The 16,679-nt window shown below is 39.7% G+C and overlaps 1 protein-coding gene across 1 annotated transcript in view; it reads right to left on the minus strand.

The window, feature by feature from the left end:
* The window catches only part of PGM2L1 (phosphoglucomutase 2 like 1), a 54,461-nt gene extending 39,086 nt beyond the window's left edge, over window positions 1-15,375 (minus strand). Inside the window, exon 1 of the mRNA XM_068988901.1 lies at window positions 15,265-15,375. Coding sequence (XP_068845002.1) covers window positions 15,265-15,375 — 111 coding nt within the window. The remainder of the gene's footprint in view (window positions 1-15,264) is intronic.
* Window positions 15,376-16,679: the final 1,304 nt, after the last annotated feature.

Consider the following 16,679-nt stretch of genomic DNA (forward strand, 5'->3'; position numbering starts at 1 on the left):
ATTAAACTTGATTAATTAAACTTCACCTGGAATTATATCATTGCTTAGTTCTTTCCTTTCCCTATCCTGATTCCCTCACGCCTTTACAGGTTTCTCCTGAGAGCATTCCTTTTATAAATCACTTGCACAGAAATTCCTCTTTGTTTCTAGGGAAAAAACCCCTAAGATATATATAAGTAAGTTTAAACTTTCAACTTTCAGCACATAAGGAATAGAAAGGAACTTCCTGAATCTGATAATGGCAAGCTATAAGGAAGAGAAGAATGAGAAGGAGGAAGGCAGGGTGGGATGGGGTGGCAAGACAGAAAATCCTATAGTCCTAGTCAAACCTATAAAGCAAGAAAAACAGACAAAAAGTACAAGAATAGAGAAGAAATGAAACTCACATAATTTGCAGATGAAATGACTGGGCACATTAAAGAGAATAAATAATTTTTAGAATTACTAGAATATAGTAAGAGGTTTTTGATACAAGGTCAATGTTCAAAAGACAACTGTATTTCTCTATACCAGCAAACAGAAAGTAATAATTTTAAATGGCATAGAAAATATCATGTACCACCTGTTTCCTGTGTTGGCCAAGAAAATTCCAACCATATCTGACCTTCTCACAGATAACAACTGTGACCTCTCAGACCAAATGAAAAACAAAGAAACAAAAACAAAATCCACAAGACCTTAAAGTCCGAGAGAGTGAATAAATACAGATTTGATTCTAAAAGGGAATTAACACTTAGGAGAAGGAACCAGCACAGATGAGTTTCCTAAGTTTATGGTTTTTGAGAACAGACAGCAGTCAGAGCCTTGTGCAGTGGCTGAAATACCAATGGAAATCCCACGGTCCTTATGGCCCGAAGAAACAGAGCACCGGATTCAGGGCAACCATACCCACTAGAGTACGCATCCAAGAAAGGGGAGATTTAGACAGGGAGAACCCCACATTCTGTCCATCAACTGTCCCAAACTCTAGCTGACTCCTCTACTATATAAGTGTGGGATAGACAATCAGCTAAGGATAAAAAAACAAATTGAGATTTGAGAAACCTCTCAGGAAACAGCGTGTATAGTCTGAGTTCTACCAAGTTAATTACATACTAAAATAAACAAAATAAACACTCTCCAGAGGAAAAACGGATTCCAGGCTCTCCACAGTATAACACTCATCATGCCCATGATGCATCCGTAATTATCAGACAAATGAAGAGTTAGAGAAACACGATGCACTCTCAGGAGCAGAGATAATGAGTGGTGACCAACCCTAACATATCCAGATGTTGGAATTAGCCAACAAGGATTTCAACAGAGCTATTACAAGTGACTTAAAGAAAAATGCTCTTGGAATGCAGGGAAAGATGAGACATCTCACAGAAGAAATAGAAACTATAGAAAAGAACCAGATGGAAATTTTAGAACTCAAAAATACAATATCTGAGATTAAAAATTTACTGAATGGTCTTAATAGCAGAATGGAGATGAAAGGGTCCATGAACTAGAAGACAGATCAACAGGAATGATCTATTCTGAAATACAGAGAGAAAAAAGATAAAAATAAATAGAGTCTCAGAGATGTATCCAATACCAAGAAATCTAACATATGTATAAAGAACACTAAGAGAATTCATTGCCAGTGAATCTGTATTATAATAAGGGCTAAAGGAAATTCTTTAAGTTGAAGGGGAGGGATATCATTTGGAAACTTGAATTTTGGGGAAAGAATGAAGAGCACTGGATCTAGTAGAAAGCTGGATAAATATAAACAGACTGTTTTTTCTTCTTAATGTCTTTAAAATGCAGAGGACTGACTAAAGCAAAAACTATAACACTTTTATAAAAAGTGATACAAATGATAAAGGATGGAGGTGGTATTGATAAAAAATGGGCCAACACTGTTGCAAGAACTTACAATATTAGTGGTATAATATTAACTCTAAATAAACTGAGGAAAGTTAATTTTCCAGAATTGAAACTAATGAAACAAAATCCTCAAAGTCCGATATCTATTAATGAAATTGTATTTGTTCTCAAAAAGCTTCAGGCCCAGATGGGTTAGGTGGCAAATTCTATCAAACATTTAAAGAAAAAATAATACCATCATACAAAAAGGTTTTCAGAAAATAAAGCAGGGAACATTTCAATTAATTTTATAAGGCCAGCATAATCCTAATACAAAAATCTAACAAATATACAAAAAGATCCTTAACAAAATATATAAAAATAATAATACATTATGACCAAGTAGTATTTATCTGAGGAATATCAGTTGAATCAACATTCAAAAATCACTATAATTCATGATATCACAAAATAAAAAAACTGTTTAATGTTATGGTACATCCAGACAATGGACTATTATTCAGTGATAAAAACAAATGAGCTCTCAAGCCATGAAATGACATGGAGGAAACTTAAAAGCATATTACTAAGTGAAAGAAGCCAATCTAAAAAGGCTAACTACTGTGTGATTCCCACTATGTGACATTCTGGAAAAGGGAAAACTGTGGAAACTAAAAGGATCAGTGGCTACCAGAGGCTGAGGGCTGAGGAAGTGATGAACAGGTGGAACATAAAGGATTCTTGGGGTTTCCCAGGTGGTTCAGTGGTAAAGAATCCACCTGCTAATGCAGGAGATGCAGGTTCGATCCCTGGGTCAGGATGATGCCCTTAAGGAGGAAATGGCAACCCACTCCAGCATTCTTGCCTGGAAAATCCCATGGACAGAAGAACCTGGTGGGCTATAGTCCATGGTGTCACAAAGAGTCGGACACGACTAAGCAGAGAGAGAGAGGATTCTTAGAATAGTGAAACTATTCTGCATGATAATATAATGGTAGACACACATCATTACACATTTGTCCAAACCCATACAATGTACACTACCAAGAATAAAACATACGTATAATAAGGCTGGCCAAGATGGCTGTTCTCTTCCTCCCTGAATACACTCTATTTGATCAGTCCCTGCTTCACCTACACTCTACTCACATGACTAACCTTCCTTCCTAATCACAGAGACATACTTGCCCCCAGCTCCAGCTAGTGATTGCTCTAATCTCCAGATCAGAACAGCTCCAATATGATAGTTTTTCAAAGGGGCAGTGATGCTCCTCTGCTGGTTTCCCTGGTAACTGATGTGCCAACCTGACATCAATTTCCTTTGCTAACTGGTAAATTCCCTCACTGCCTTTCCCAATAACTAAGACTACTTGCCATGCCATCTGCCATACATGATGGGGTGTTGCTCCAGGGCCTTGCTTCAGACATGTAAGATGCCCCTGTCCATTAAATCACTGATGTCTCTGTTGCTGACTGTAGGCTCTTTCTTCAGCCTTGAGGCTAGGCAAATACAAGGCATGAAGGTCTGTGGGGTGAGGCCCAACAGCATACTGGAAACAGTGGATTTTGGGTGATTAATGTGTCAGTGTACGTTTATCAGTTCTAACAAGTGTACCACACTGGTGGGGGATGTTGATAATGAGGGAAGCTATTCATGAGTGAGGGTAGGGAGAATATGAGAAATCTCTCTCTGTACTTTACCTTCAATTGTGCTGTGAACCTAAAACTGCTTTAAAAATAAAGTTTTAATTAAAAAAAAAAGCAAAAAAAGCATTTGACACAAACTGAACCCCAACAACACAAGAGAAGACTCTACACATGGACATCACCAGATGGTCAACACCGAAATCAGATTGATTATATTTTTTGCAGCCAAAGATGGAGAAGCTCTACACAGTCAGCGAAAACAAGACCGGGAGCTGACTGTGGCTCAGATCATGAACTCCTTATTGCCAAATTCAGACTTAAATTGAAGAAAGTGGGAAAAACCACTAGACCATTCAGGTATGACCTACATCAAATCCCTTATGACTATACAGTGAAAGTGAGAAATAGATTTAAGGGACTAGATCTGATAGACAGAGCGCCTGATGAACTATGGACGGAGGTTCATGACACTGTACAGGAAATAGGAATTAAGACCATCCCCAAAAAAATAAATGCAAAAAAGCAAAATGGCTGTCTGAGGAGGCCTTACAAATAGCTGTGAAAATAAAAGAAGCGAAAAGCAAAGGAGAAAATGAAAGATATACCCATTTGAATGCAGAGTTCCAAAGCATAGCAAGGAGAGATAAAAAAGCTTTCCTCAGTGATCAGTGCAAAGAAATAGAGGAAAACAATAGAATGGGAAAAACTAGAGATCTCTTCTAGAAAATTAGAGATACCAAGGGAACATTTCATGCAAATATGGGCTCAATAAAGGACAGAAATGGTATGGACCTAACAGAAGCAGAAGAGATTAAGAAGAGGTGGCAAGAATACACAGAAGAACTGTACAAAAAAGATCTTCACAACCCAGATAATCATAATGGTGTGATCACTCACTCACCTAGAGCCAGACATTCAGGAATGTGAAGTCAAGTGGGCCTTAGGAAGCATCACTACGAACAAAGCTATTAGAGGTGATGGAATTCCAGTTGAGCTATTTCAAATCCTAAAAGATGGTGCTGTGAAAGTGCTGCACTCAATATGCCAGCATATTTGGAAAACTCAGCAGTGGCCACAGGACTGGAAAAGGTCAGTTTTCATTTCAATACCTAAGAAAGGCAATGCCAAAGAATGCTCAAACTACCACACAATTGCACTCATCTCACACGCTAGTAAAGAATGCTCAAAATTCTCCAAGCCAGGCTTCAGTAATATGTGAACCATGAACTTCCAGATATTCAAGCTGGATTTAGAAAAGGCAGAGGAGCCAGAGATCAAATTGCCAACAACCGCTGGATCATGGAAAAAGCAATAGAGTTCCAGAAAAACATCTATTTCTGCTTTATTGACTATGCCAAAGCCTTTGACTGTGTGGATCACAATAAACTGTGGAAAATTCTGAAGGAGATAGGAATACCAGACCAACCTGACCCACCTCTTGAAAAACCTATATGCAGGTCAGGAAGCAACAGTTAGAACTGGACATGGAACAACAACTTTTCCAAATAGGAAAAGGAGTACATCAAGGCTGTATATTATCACCCTGCTTATTTAACTTATATGCAGAGTACATCATGAGAAACACTGGGCTGGAATCAAGATTTCCCAGAGAAATATCAATAACTTCAGATATGCAGATGATTCCACCCTAATGGCAGAAAGTGAAGAAGAACTAAACAGCTCTTGATGAAAGTGAGAGTGAAAAAGTTGGCTTAAAGCTCAACATTCAGAAAATTAAAATCATGGCATCCAGTCCCATCACTTCATGGCAAATAGATGGAGAAACAGTGGAAACAGTGGTTGACCAGTCAATCCTAAAGGAATCAGTCCTGAATATTCATGAGAAGGACTGATGCTGAAGCTTCAATACTTTGGCCACCTGATGTGAAGAACTGTGTCATTGAAAAAGACCCTGATGCTGGGAAAGATTCAAGGTGGGAGGAGAAGGGGATGACAGAGGATGAGATGGTTGGATGGCATCACTGACTTGTTGGACATGAGTTTGAGTAAGCTTCAGGAGTTGGTGAAGGCCAGGGAAGCCTAGCGTGCTGCAGTCCATGGGGTTGTTAAGAGTAGGACATGACTGAGCGACTGAACTGAACTGAATGTTCATAGCAGTAGTATTTCAATAGCCAAGCTATGGAAGCTACCCAAGTGTCCACAGGTGAATGGATAAAGAAGATGTAATACACACATACACACACAATGCAAAAGTACTTACCCATAAAAAATAATGAAATTTTGCCATTTGCAATAGCATGGATGGACCTGGAGGGTATTGTGCTTAATAAAGTAAGACTGAGAAAGACAAATACCGTATGTGATCATTCATATGTGGAATACAGAAAATAAAACAGATGAATATAACAAAATAGAAACAGACTCACAGATACAGAGAAAAACCCATGGGGAGAGGAAAGAGAGGAGGGGCAAAATAGAGGTAGGTGATTAAGAGGTACAAACTGCTAGGTATAAAATAAACTACAAGGATATATTGTACATCACAGGAAATATAGCCAATGTTTTATAACTTCAAATGGAATATAATTTATAAAAATTTTGAATGACTATGCTGTACACCTGACATACAATATTGTATATCAACTATACCTCAATTAAAAAAAATCTCTTCATTGTTATTGCATGTCCCCTATTCAGTTTAATTTCCCTGATAGGTTTTCAACTGCTGCAGTATTCTAGTTTATGTATCCTTTCTCTGATTGGTGGGCATTTAGGTTTTTAATAGTTTTTACTTGCAATAAATAATAGAATATTTCAGAGGGAAAATTACATGAGAAAATTTTGAAGCAGAAACCACAAAACTACTACTTACACTGAAAAGATTTTCTAACAAAGTCTGGTGAGCTGAAAGCTAAGATGACTTTGCATCTAAGAAGCACAGTATATTTCATTTACATTATAATTTTCATACTCTTTTGAGCATTCAATAAGACCATTTTCATAGTTTTGTTTGGTAAAATATAGTCCTCATTAAATTACTTGGTATAAGAGACCCTATGCAAGACTGGATACACTATCTGTATCCTTTCCACCAGCATTAATTATTTTCTTCATTAACTCCCAACACCAGAGGGCAGCAGCTTCAGTACTAATTAGCAATAATGCGGAGAGTAACTAATGGAAAAAAATACTCCTTTAGCAAAATCTACACTAAATTACTACCCAACCTTTTATTTGGGGGAAAAAGTGTTTTTAAAATATAGAACAGACATATGAAATAAATAAAAACAACTAAATAAGCAAAACACACTGTCTTCCCACAAGGATAGATAAATCAAATTTAGATTGTCCAGGGAGAGACCATGAAAATCTGAGTTAGAGGCATTTAATAATATTTACATTCTTTAGTTAATTTAATGTATCTTATAAGCAGAGGTGTCTCTTGTTGTGGCAGTCCCAGTCATGGCTCAGACACTAAAGAACTTGCCTGCAATTCGGGAGACCTGGGTTCAATCCCTCGGTCAGGAAGATTCCCTAGAGAAGGGAATGGTTACCCACTCCAGTATTCTTGCCTGGAGAAGTCCAAGGACAGAGGAGCCTGGTGGGCTACAGTCCGTCCACGGGGTGGCAGAGTCAGACTTCCCTGGTGGCTCAGACAGCAAAGAATCTGCCTCCAATGTGGGAGATCTGGGTTCAATCCCTGGGTCGGGAAGATCCCCTGGAGGAGGAAATGGCAACCCACTCCAGTATGCTTACCTGGGAAACCCTATGGATAGAGAAGCCTGGTGGGCTGCAGTCCATGGGGTCGTAAAGAGTTGCACTACAGAGCAACTAACACTTTCACTTTCACTTTTGTAAGTATAATTTGGAAGAGCCAAATAAAGACAAATTCTTTTCGTTAGCTTCTCTTGGCTCTCTGATTTTTCAAATAGGAGGAAAGGAAGAGATGGGGAAAAAATAATTCTAGATTAAAGATATAACCAAATAGATTTCTAATGGCCTTGTAGAAAACTTCAAGGAACTAAACAAAACTCCTTTTTGAAAGAAAAAACAGGGCAAAGAAGACCCTAAATAAAAGGAAGAAATAGTCAGTCTACCTATTTTGACATTTTTAGATGGGAAAGAAGAGGGTGCTTTCAAATAAGAATCCTTTCCCTTTCAAGTATTTTTTTTTTTAATCAAAGACTTGAATTTTTAGAAAAATTTTTGGGTTTACAGAACATTGAACAGGTAGTACAGGGAGTTCCCTTAAACCCTCCTATCCCACCTGTTTCCCCTGTTGTTAACACTGTGTTTTGGGGCTAGAGGGAATGGAGGTAAGGGGACTTCTTTAATGAGTATAGAGTTTCAGATTCACAAGACAAAAACGTTCTGGAGATCTGTTTCATAAAAATGAGAATCTGATTAATGCTATTGAAAAAGTGAAGTCGCTCAGTCGCATCCAACTCTTTGTGACCCCATGGACTATAGTCTACCAGGCTCCTCTGTCCATGGGATTCTCCAAGCAAGAAGACTAGAGTGGGTTGCCATTTCCTTCTCCAGGAGATCTTCCCGACCCAGGGATTGAACCCGGGTCTCCCGCATTGTAGGCAGACGCTTTACCATCTGAGCCACCAGGGAAGTCCTACACTTAAAAACAGTGAAGATGGTAAATTTTATGTGTTTTTAACCACAATAAAAATTTAAATTTTCTGTTTTGTCTTCAGATTTAATCCTCAAAACTGAAAATACTGCAAGTATTAGGTTGCTGCTGCTGCTGCTAAGTCGCTTCAGTCGTGTCCGACTCTGTGTGATCCCATAGACAGCAGCCCACCAGGCTCCCCCGTCCCTGGGATTCTCCAGGCAAGTACACTGGAGTGGGTTGCCGTTTCTTTCTCCAACGCAGGAAAGTGAAAAGGGAAAGTGAAATCGCTCAGTCATATCCGACTCTTAGTGACCCCATGGACCGCAGCCTACTAGGCTCCTCCATCCATGGGATTTTCCAGGCAAGAGTACTGGAGTGGGGTGCCATTGCCTTCTCCAAGTATTAGGTTAAGATTATGTAAATATTGTTCACTACAGACCCCGGGCTTGGATAAAATGTCATCTTTCCAGGCTCACCTTGAGTCGCCTGAAGGTGCTGAGATCAAATGGATTTTTTTCCCCTTAAGCTCCATCAATTAAGTCCTTAAAAATCACACCCTATTGTAGTTTGCTTCACTTTTGAACCATAACTTGCTTATTCAAGTCTGTCTTCCTTCCTTCCTCCCTGCCCTCCCTCCTCCCCTTCCTCCCTTTCTTCCATCTGCGGTTAACTGCTTTTCTTTTTTTGATGTTGCTGTTGCCAGAAATAACAAGCCATCGTCATCATTATCATTAACATCTTCCAGCTCTCTTTTATGGCACAGAGTTTGCATTCTTTTTTAAAATACATTTCTCTAAAGTCCAGTGTCGAACTAGTGCACAGGTCACCTGTGATTTCTTTACCATGGACTCCTGGGGTGGTTCCTTCATGTCAGCTTCTCTCATATTTTCTATTTCCTTTTGCTATAGGTTTCTTCAACTTGAACTTTTATATTTTCTATTGCATTTGGCAGGGGGTGAAGGGATACAGTTTTTTGCCCCCCTAACTTCCAAGAGCTCATTTTTCTTTCCTGTTCCTTTTACATAGCATCTTTCTTTGATAGAATAATTACTTTTTAAAATTTAATAATATATGTGTTTTTATTTATTTATTTTTAATATAAATTTATTTATTTTAATTGGAGGTTACCTTTTAAAACTGATTTTAAGTTGTTAGGTTCCTTCACCTTGGTTCTTTTCTGGGTCCATTGCTTTGTTTTCACTCTTCATGCTGCTTGTTTTTTTTACATAACTTGATCCTTGGTAAGTCACTGATATCTACCAATTTTTCTGGGAAGCGGTACAGGTTTTCTCTGGTTTTTAATACATGGGCATGTTTTCTGCTAATCTCTTCTCAAACAGAATGGCTAATTGGGAGCTGTGTGTGAGCTGGGCTTACGGTCCTGGAGACTTTGTTAGCACTAATTAAATTATTTAAGTTTTCAAAAGAATAAGTAAAACTAATGGCATAATGTAATTTAGTCAGGACAGAGAACAGGGTGAGTGAGCTCTCATTTTTCACAGCATGTATCTGACAGATAATATGTAAAATAAATCAAGGAATAGTGGCACTAGCTTTTATGGTCATGACAATAACTAAGAAGTCAAAAATGGGTTCTAAGGAACAAACTGAGGATGAGAAGAGGTAAGTAGGAACACTGCTTTCCATTATAAGCTCTTTTTACTATTTTTTAAAAAACCATAAGCATGTATTTCTTTGAAATAAATAAAAATAAATTTAAAAATAAAATTGTAGAAACTAAAGAGAAAATGTAAGAAATTTGGAAATATACAAAAGGAACAAATAAATGTGTGTATGTTTGTGTGTTACACATACATACATATATATTACATATATATGTATATATATATCTCCAAACCCTAATTTCTACATACTAAATGTCTTGGACAGAGGGAGAATGTTGTTGCCAAGGAAACCAAAGTAACTGTTAAGCAGCAAATTCAGCTCTTAAAAAAAAATTCCATGGCAATTTATTCTGCAGAATATTATAGTCTACTTCAGCTTTTACAAAAACCAATAAAATGGTTTTAATGAGGTCCTTGAAACTTGGTTTATGATGTCACTAACATCTATTAAACATTCCAGTTACAGAGTCTAGTACAGTGATAAGAAAGCTAGAGTAAAGATCAGATATCCTTAGATTTAGGTCTAAGTCTACCACTTAAAAGCCATATGTCCTTGAGCAGGTCATTTTCCTTGTCTGAAACTAAGTTTCTTTAGTAGTAAAAGTGGGGATAACTATACCTAACTTGCCTACCATACAGGGTTGCTGTGAATATCAAATTATTTAGATCACCAAGGTTTGAAACACTACACAAATAAATTCAAGTAATAACCACTAATATTTTCTAAAATTAACAAGGTGATAAGTATTCTTCATCAATCAAATGCCAAATTATGTAAAGTATTAGAAAAATGTTAACAAAAAATGTAATATAGACTAGTATTATTTAAAAAAAAAAGTGAGAAGGAAATAGCAACCCACTCCAGTATTCTTGCCTGGAGAATCCCATGGACAAAGGAGCCTGGCAGGGTCACATGGGGTCCATGGGGTTCACAAGAGTCAGACACGGCTTAGCGACTAAACCATTATAAAAACTGTATTGAACTAGGTGGCAGATTCAAGTTCTGATTCAGGTTCTATCTACCACCATTGATAATTTCCACTTCTTTGGGTCTCTGCACAATGAAACTGGACTAGACAACCTCTGTAAAGGTGCTTCATGGGTGTGTTTTCCATTACACCATGATGATTTAAAAGGAAATTCACTCACCATTTTTTTTAAAATGCGGGCTGTATTTTGCTTGAAAACTTTCATTGCTAGATGTTTGAAAATCACTGCCTTTAGGATGAAGTCTTTTATTTCTATTTTCAGGCATTTCATAACCGTAACCTGATTAATCTATCTTTACATTCTGCTCTTTCTCAACATAAACCTACCTTCAGAGACCACAGCACTCTACTTGTTATTTCTCAAAATGCCATGGCCAATTCCTGCCTCCACACTGTTGTCAACATGTATATAGTTGTTGCCACATGTATATAGTTGTTGCCACTACAGCTGTCTGAGCAGCTTTGCCCTGGGCCTCATCCCACTCCCTACCCACATTTACACACCCAAACTTGGACAGGGCTTAATGTCTTTGACGAGACTGTTTTCAAAAATGGTAAAATTTACAGTATATCAAAAACAGGAGAGAGTTGTCATGTTTATAGAGAACCTAGCTTCTAGCCAGCAAGACTTGTCTGTAATTTGATAGAATGTCTGAAAGCATTATGAAGGAAGTGGGGACCTTAGCTCTAAAAGATAGAAGGGGAGAACACTGCAGTGGTGTCATCTGTGCATTGGCTGGAGGAGGAACACTTTGATCCACAAACTTGTTGGATTCCGGTGGTAGGACAGTCCCATCAGAGAGATGGATGCATTTACTTATTACAGGCTAATGCTGTTAAACATTTATGCCATATATCTGACTCCTTGTGATTTGATTTCATAATCACTACAAATCTTCAGATTCTTTCACTTCCCTAATGGTGCATCTAGAAAATGGCCTGACTGAGACAAATTCGTCTATATTACATCTGTACCATAAATTAATAAAACAGCTTTCTGAATTCTGACATCAGTTACTGTGACCTTGAGCAGCATGAGTCCATTCTGAGACAAGACAGACTAACAAATTAGTCTGAAGGGATAAGAACCAAGGGTCAGATCCTGGACTATAGTAAACAAAGCAAAAGTATGTCACTCCATAGCAACAGCAAGGGGTACCTGGGACATCTCCAATAAACACCCTGTCTTCTTGCACTATTTTTGTTTTAACACTTTCATAAACCTTTATTCAAGGCCACTAACCACATACTAATGCCTTTCTATGACCTGGTCTACATGCCTTTCCAACAGTTTCTATGTACCCTAAGCTACTGCAGAAACAAATTTTCTAAGTATACACATTAATGTTTTTATCTCTACTTGGAATATTCTTCCTCTCAATGTTGACAAGTCTAAATTTTAACTAATTCTGAAGGGTTTAGCACAGATAACACCTGTTTTATGAAGAAATTTCAAAGAACACCACCCACTATGACTAAAACTAGCAATATTAGTGACCTGGGCAAGTAACAAATTGCTTTTAGATCAACTTATGACTTGGTACTATGTATCTCACCAGAGTCATCAAGGATCAGGGCATTTGGTAGCTTCTTTTTTTCACTATTAAAAAAAAAAGGTATTAATCAGGTATTACCTCACTTTCTCTATGCTGGAAGACCACACATGTCATCACCAACATGTAATGCAATAAATGCTGTAAATCCAAACTATTGTTTCACATTTCTGCACTCAATGTTTCAATGCCCTGGGACACCACAGTCTAGCTTACCTATACTATTAATCTACAATAGATGTATCTTTCCTTACTAATTAAAAGCATTTTTCCCATTGAGAGAGGGATTGGTTAAGTAAATATTATTTTTATTAAATAATTATTAAACTTATTTAAATCTGTTAAAAAGCACTTGTTACTTGCTGCTGCTGCTGCTGCTGCTGCTAAGTCGCTTCAGTCGTGTCCAACTCTGTTCAACCCCATAGACGGCAGCCCACCAGGCTCCGCCGTCCCTGGGATTCTCCAGGCAAGAACACTGGAGTGGGTTGCCATTTCCTTCTCCTTGTTACTTGCTACGTGTATTATATTTGTAAGCTTTTGTTTTATATTCCCTTCTATGTTCTTTGACAATATGATCCATATCTAATTACTCTTTGTGTCTCCCACAGGTTTTCAGTCAGTACCTTGTATATAGAAGGCCCTTTAAATATAAATTAATTTCTCTTCCACTTTCGGTGAGGGCTCTCCCCATTCTTTTTATATGTATCCCATCTTCTTATTGTCTTCCTTGACTATCCCAGTCCACAGGTCACTTACTTTTATACTCCTATAAAAACCAACTGCCTATAAACCATTAAATTGCCACCAATACCATCCCAGCATTATCTTTTTACGTGTATATGTATTTCATAGTCTTGTCACATTTCAGTATATCCAACAATGTCTAGGTACAGCATGAACAATTAATATAAATTCACTCAGCCAATATTTTTAGAAATAATAAAATCAAAAGACCCATTAGGAAAAGTATAGTCAAAATTGGCACCTAAATAGAACAAAAGATTTCACCTGTGGCAATGAAACAAACTCCTATTGTTGAAGGGCCAAAGGCTTTGACACACATAATAGTTACCAGTAAATTAAACTGTGTTGGAATTCTACAAGTGTCTTTGAATATCATACATCTTCCTTTCACTTCACAAAGACATAAGTGCAATCACATTTCTTTACTGACAGTAGATGGCTTTAAACAATAGCAATTAACTATATTAAACCTATAAAGATAACATTTATTTGTAATTTAGATTTCTCTGCTGAAGAGATATATATGGTCAGTTTAAAGCTATATCATTTACAGTATGCTAAGCCTTAACTTTTTTTTCCTACTAGGCTTCCTCCTCCCTAATGAACCAAAAGCAGAAGAGTAATCTGTAAATGTTCACTTCTTTTGTATCCTTCCACAACAAGGAACTATATTCACAGCAGGCAATAATAAAAACAGGCAAAATGGATTTAAAGTTATTCGCATTTTTCACATCCTTGTAATCAGTGGGATACCACAGATTTTGTACATGACTGAAAAAAGTGTGTGTACATATGTATTTTTTGTATAAACGGTCAAATCCTACAAAGAGGGTGTTAGTGCTCTAGTAGCTCATTCAGAACATTCTGGAGCCTTGCTACTCAAAGTGTGGTCCACAGACCAGCAGCACTGGTATCACTTGGGAGTTCATTATGAAGCAGAATCTCACACCCCACCCCAGGCTTCCTAAATCACAATCTGCATTTAAAGATCTCCAGGTGATCTGCATGCACTTCAAGAGTTTGAAATGCACTGGTTTAGACTCCAGAGGAAGAATTAGAATGTCCAAGATACATATGACCATGTAATACTAAACAAGTAATTGCTTATTTGTTGGTCTTCCTTATTTGCTGACTGAAGGCTTTTTGAGGGTAGGAACCCTTTCTAGCCTCCTCACCTCTAGCATACCCTGGACCCAACAGGCCCTGAAACATTACCCAATACTCAATGGATATTTTTTGCTGAACCCATGAATGACTGAACAAAGTGAAAATAAAACTTTTTCAGAAGGCTAATAATCCTTTAGGAAGTTGAATAACGTGATTTCACATATGACCACGTTAATTCTTTAATTCAGTATTATTAATTCCATTTAAAATACGTTGCCGTCTCTACTTCAACAAATGCATTTAATATACTCGACAAAGCAAAAGCCTGGATCATCTTCCTCTGTTGGAGCTAAGGGCCTCTTTTACAAGTGAGATGGCTGCATTTTAATTCTAGCTCTCATATATCCATCCCGTATGCCTCCACAAGATAAACACCACAACAATTTGGAGAGAGTACGGGTCGGGGAACAGAGGAGGAACGGATACAAGTCTGTATCCCGAGCATCGCATGAAACCTGGGAAACATGATTTTTGGAAGAGGACACTTTCAGAAAATAACTTCTGGCCAGCGGAAAAAAGAGAACCCTTATTTTTTTCAAGAGCAAAAGGTGGTATTAGAGAATACACGGGAGCGGGAGCGATAAAAGACCAGCGACTACCTAGCGACGTAAGGTGGAAACACATCAGACCAGCGCTAAAGCAGAGAGTGGTTAGAAATCGTCCCAGAAGGCGGAAAAAAAAAAAAAACACAAAAACCACCCACTTTCAGATTTGCAGAGAAGGAAGTCAAGGGAGAAGAAAGGGGGAAGGAAATAAATATCTCTATTAAGGGTATAACTTACGATGATGATGATTAATTATTATAATTTTTTTTTTTTTGACAAAAGGGACATGATACACACTTGAAGGGGGGCGGGAAGGGGGGAGGAGGAAGGAAGGTAGCAATTTCTCGCCCTGCAAAATGAAGCGACTACAGGCGTCCTTTTCCAGCTCAGACGGCCCCAGGGAGGCAGCACAGGCATAGGTGGGTGGCAACGCCCAGCTCCGCTAGCTCCCGCCGCATGGCCTGAGCCATCTCCCCCACAGCCTGCCGAGCACCGGGTGGGGACGGGCAAGGGCGTACACGGTGTGGGAGGGCGTGCAGGAGGAGGGGGAGGATGCCCTGCTGACCAGGTACCCACCTTATCCCAACGGAGCCACTGCCCGATGGCTGTGTCTAGCTGAGGGTCCCCAGTGTGATAGGGGGCGTGGAGCAGGTTGGAGTTCAGGTCTCCCTCTGCGTTTTCAGTCATGGCAGCCAGTCTAGGGTGCATGAATGGGGATCCAGCGAAGACACCGAGCTAGAGGAGCTTGACGCGGGCTCACCGGGATCTCGACGACCCCTCCTCACTGAAAGGCATCGGAAACCAACCGCAGGACGTTTGTGCCAGGTCCTGCCGCAGCTTTGGGGAAACAGGAGAGAGGGGTTACGCGGCCGCAGCTTTGGGGAAACAGGAGAGAGGGGTTACGCGGGCGCCTCCTTCCCACTAGACGAGCTCCTGGTCTCTCTGGGCGAACGGACTGAGGCGGTCCCACCTCGAGAGAACAACAACAGTCCCAGATGTCTGGGTCTTGGCCGCCGCCGCTACCGCCGCCCTCTCAGCTTTAGGCCCCGCCCTCGCGCCTCTGGCCCCGCCCCCCCTTCCCAGTCGATTTAAGCTCCCGGGACTCGCGGCGCGAGCCGGGAAGCGCGCTCCCGACGCCTTCCCAGCGGTGCGATTTAGGATCATGCTGCGGGGTGAGGAATAGGGGCAGGGCCATTTTATTTCTTATTTTGCCTTTTTCCACGTGTCTTATTCTTGTTACAATCCCCACCCATCCCCACGCGTCTCCTTTTCTGCATCAGACGCCATGTCCACCACGACGCGCCCGCCTCAGAGTTAGCTTTTGTGAATCCCACGGCGCGCGAAGGCCCCCCCCTGTTTCGTGTTGGGGAGCGCGCCTGGCGGGAGAGTGCGAGGGCTGTCCCCGCATGGCCTCACGGGAGTTGTAGTTCTTCATCCCCCCACGCCCCCCCGCCTCAAGGCGTGTAAAGACCACCGCAGACTACAACTCCCAGCAGCTCCTTGCCCTGCGTTTTCTCAAAGGAAAAAAGCTACACCTCTAGGCTGTTTCCTATAGAAACCTCCGGTCCGCGTTAGGTCTACTGGAGTTGTGTCCCTGGGCTTCAATTAGATTAAACAAGGGCAGGTGCAGGAAGGGTACAGCTGATACCTATTCAGTACTTTACAGTTTATGAATCGCCTTCTGACGTCTAAACCATCGTGTGACGTGATCCATTCTTATTTTACACACAAAGAGGAAGCTGCTGAGTGAACTGACTTTTTCAAAGAGGCGGAATTCAAAAGTAGTTGAACGAGCAATCCAACCTCATTTTAGGTCTCAGCAGCTCATTTTCCTCTGTTGTTATAGTGGACTAGGAGGTAGGGAGAAGATAACTGGGGAAAACAACCAAGTTGTGAAAGAGGGAGGATGTGTCAGCATTTAACCATAACACAAAAATGAATAAGCGTTAGCGTGCAAAAAATACTGGCAATAGGAATATGGAGCAAGAAGA

The sequence above is a fragment of the Capricornis sumatraensis genome, chromosome 16 (assembly GCF_032405125.1).
Source record: "Capricornis sumatraensis isolate serow.1 chromosome 16, serow.2, whole genome shotgun sequence".
Lineage (NCBI taxonomy): Eukaryota > Metazoa > Chordata > Mammalia > Artiodactyla > Bovidae > Capricornis > Capricornis sumatraensis.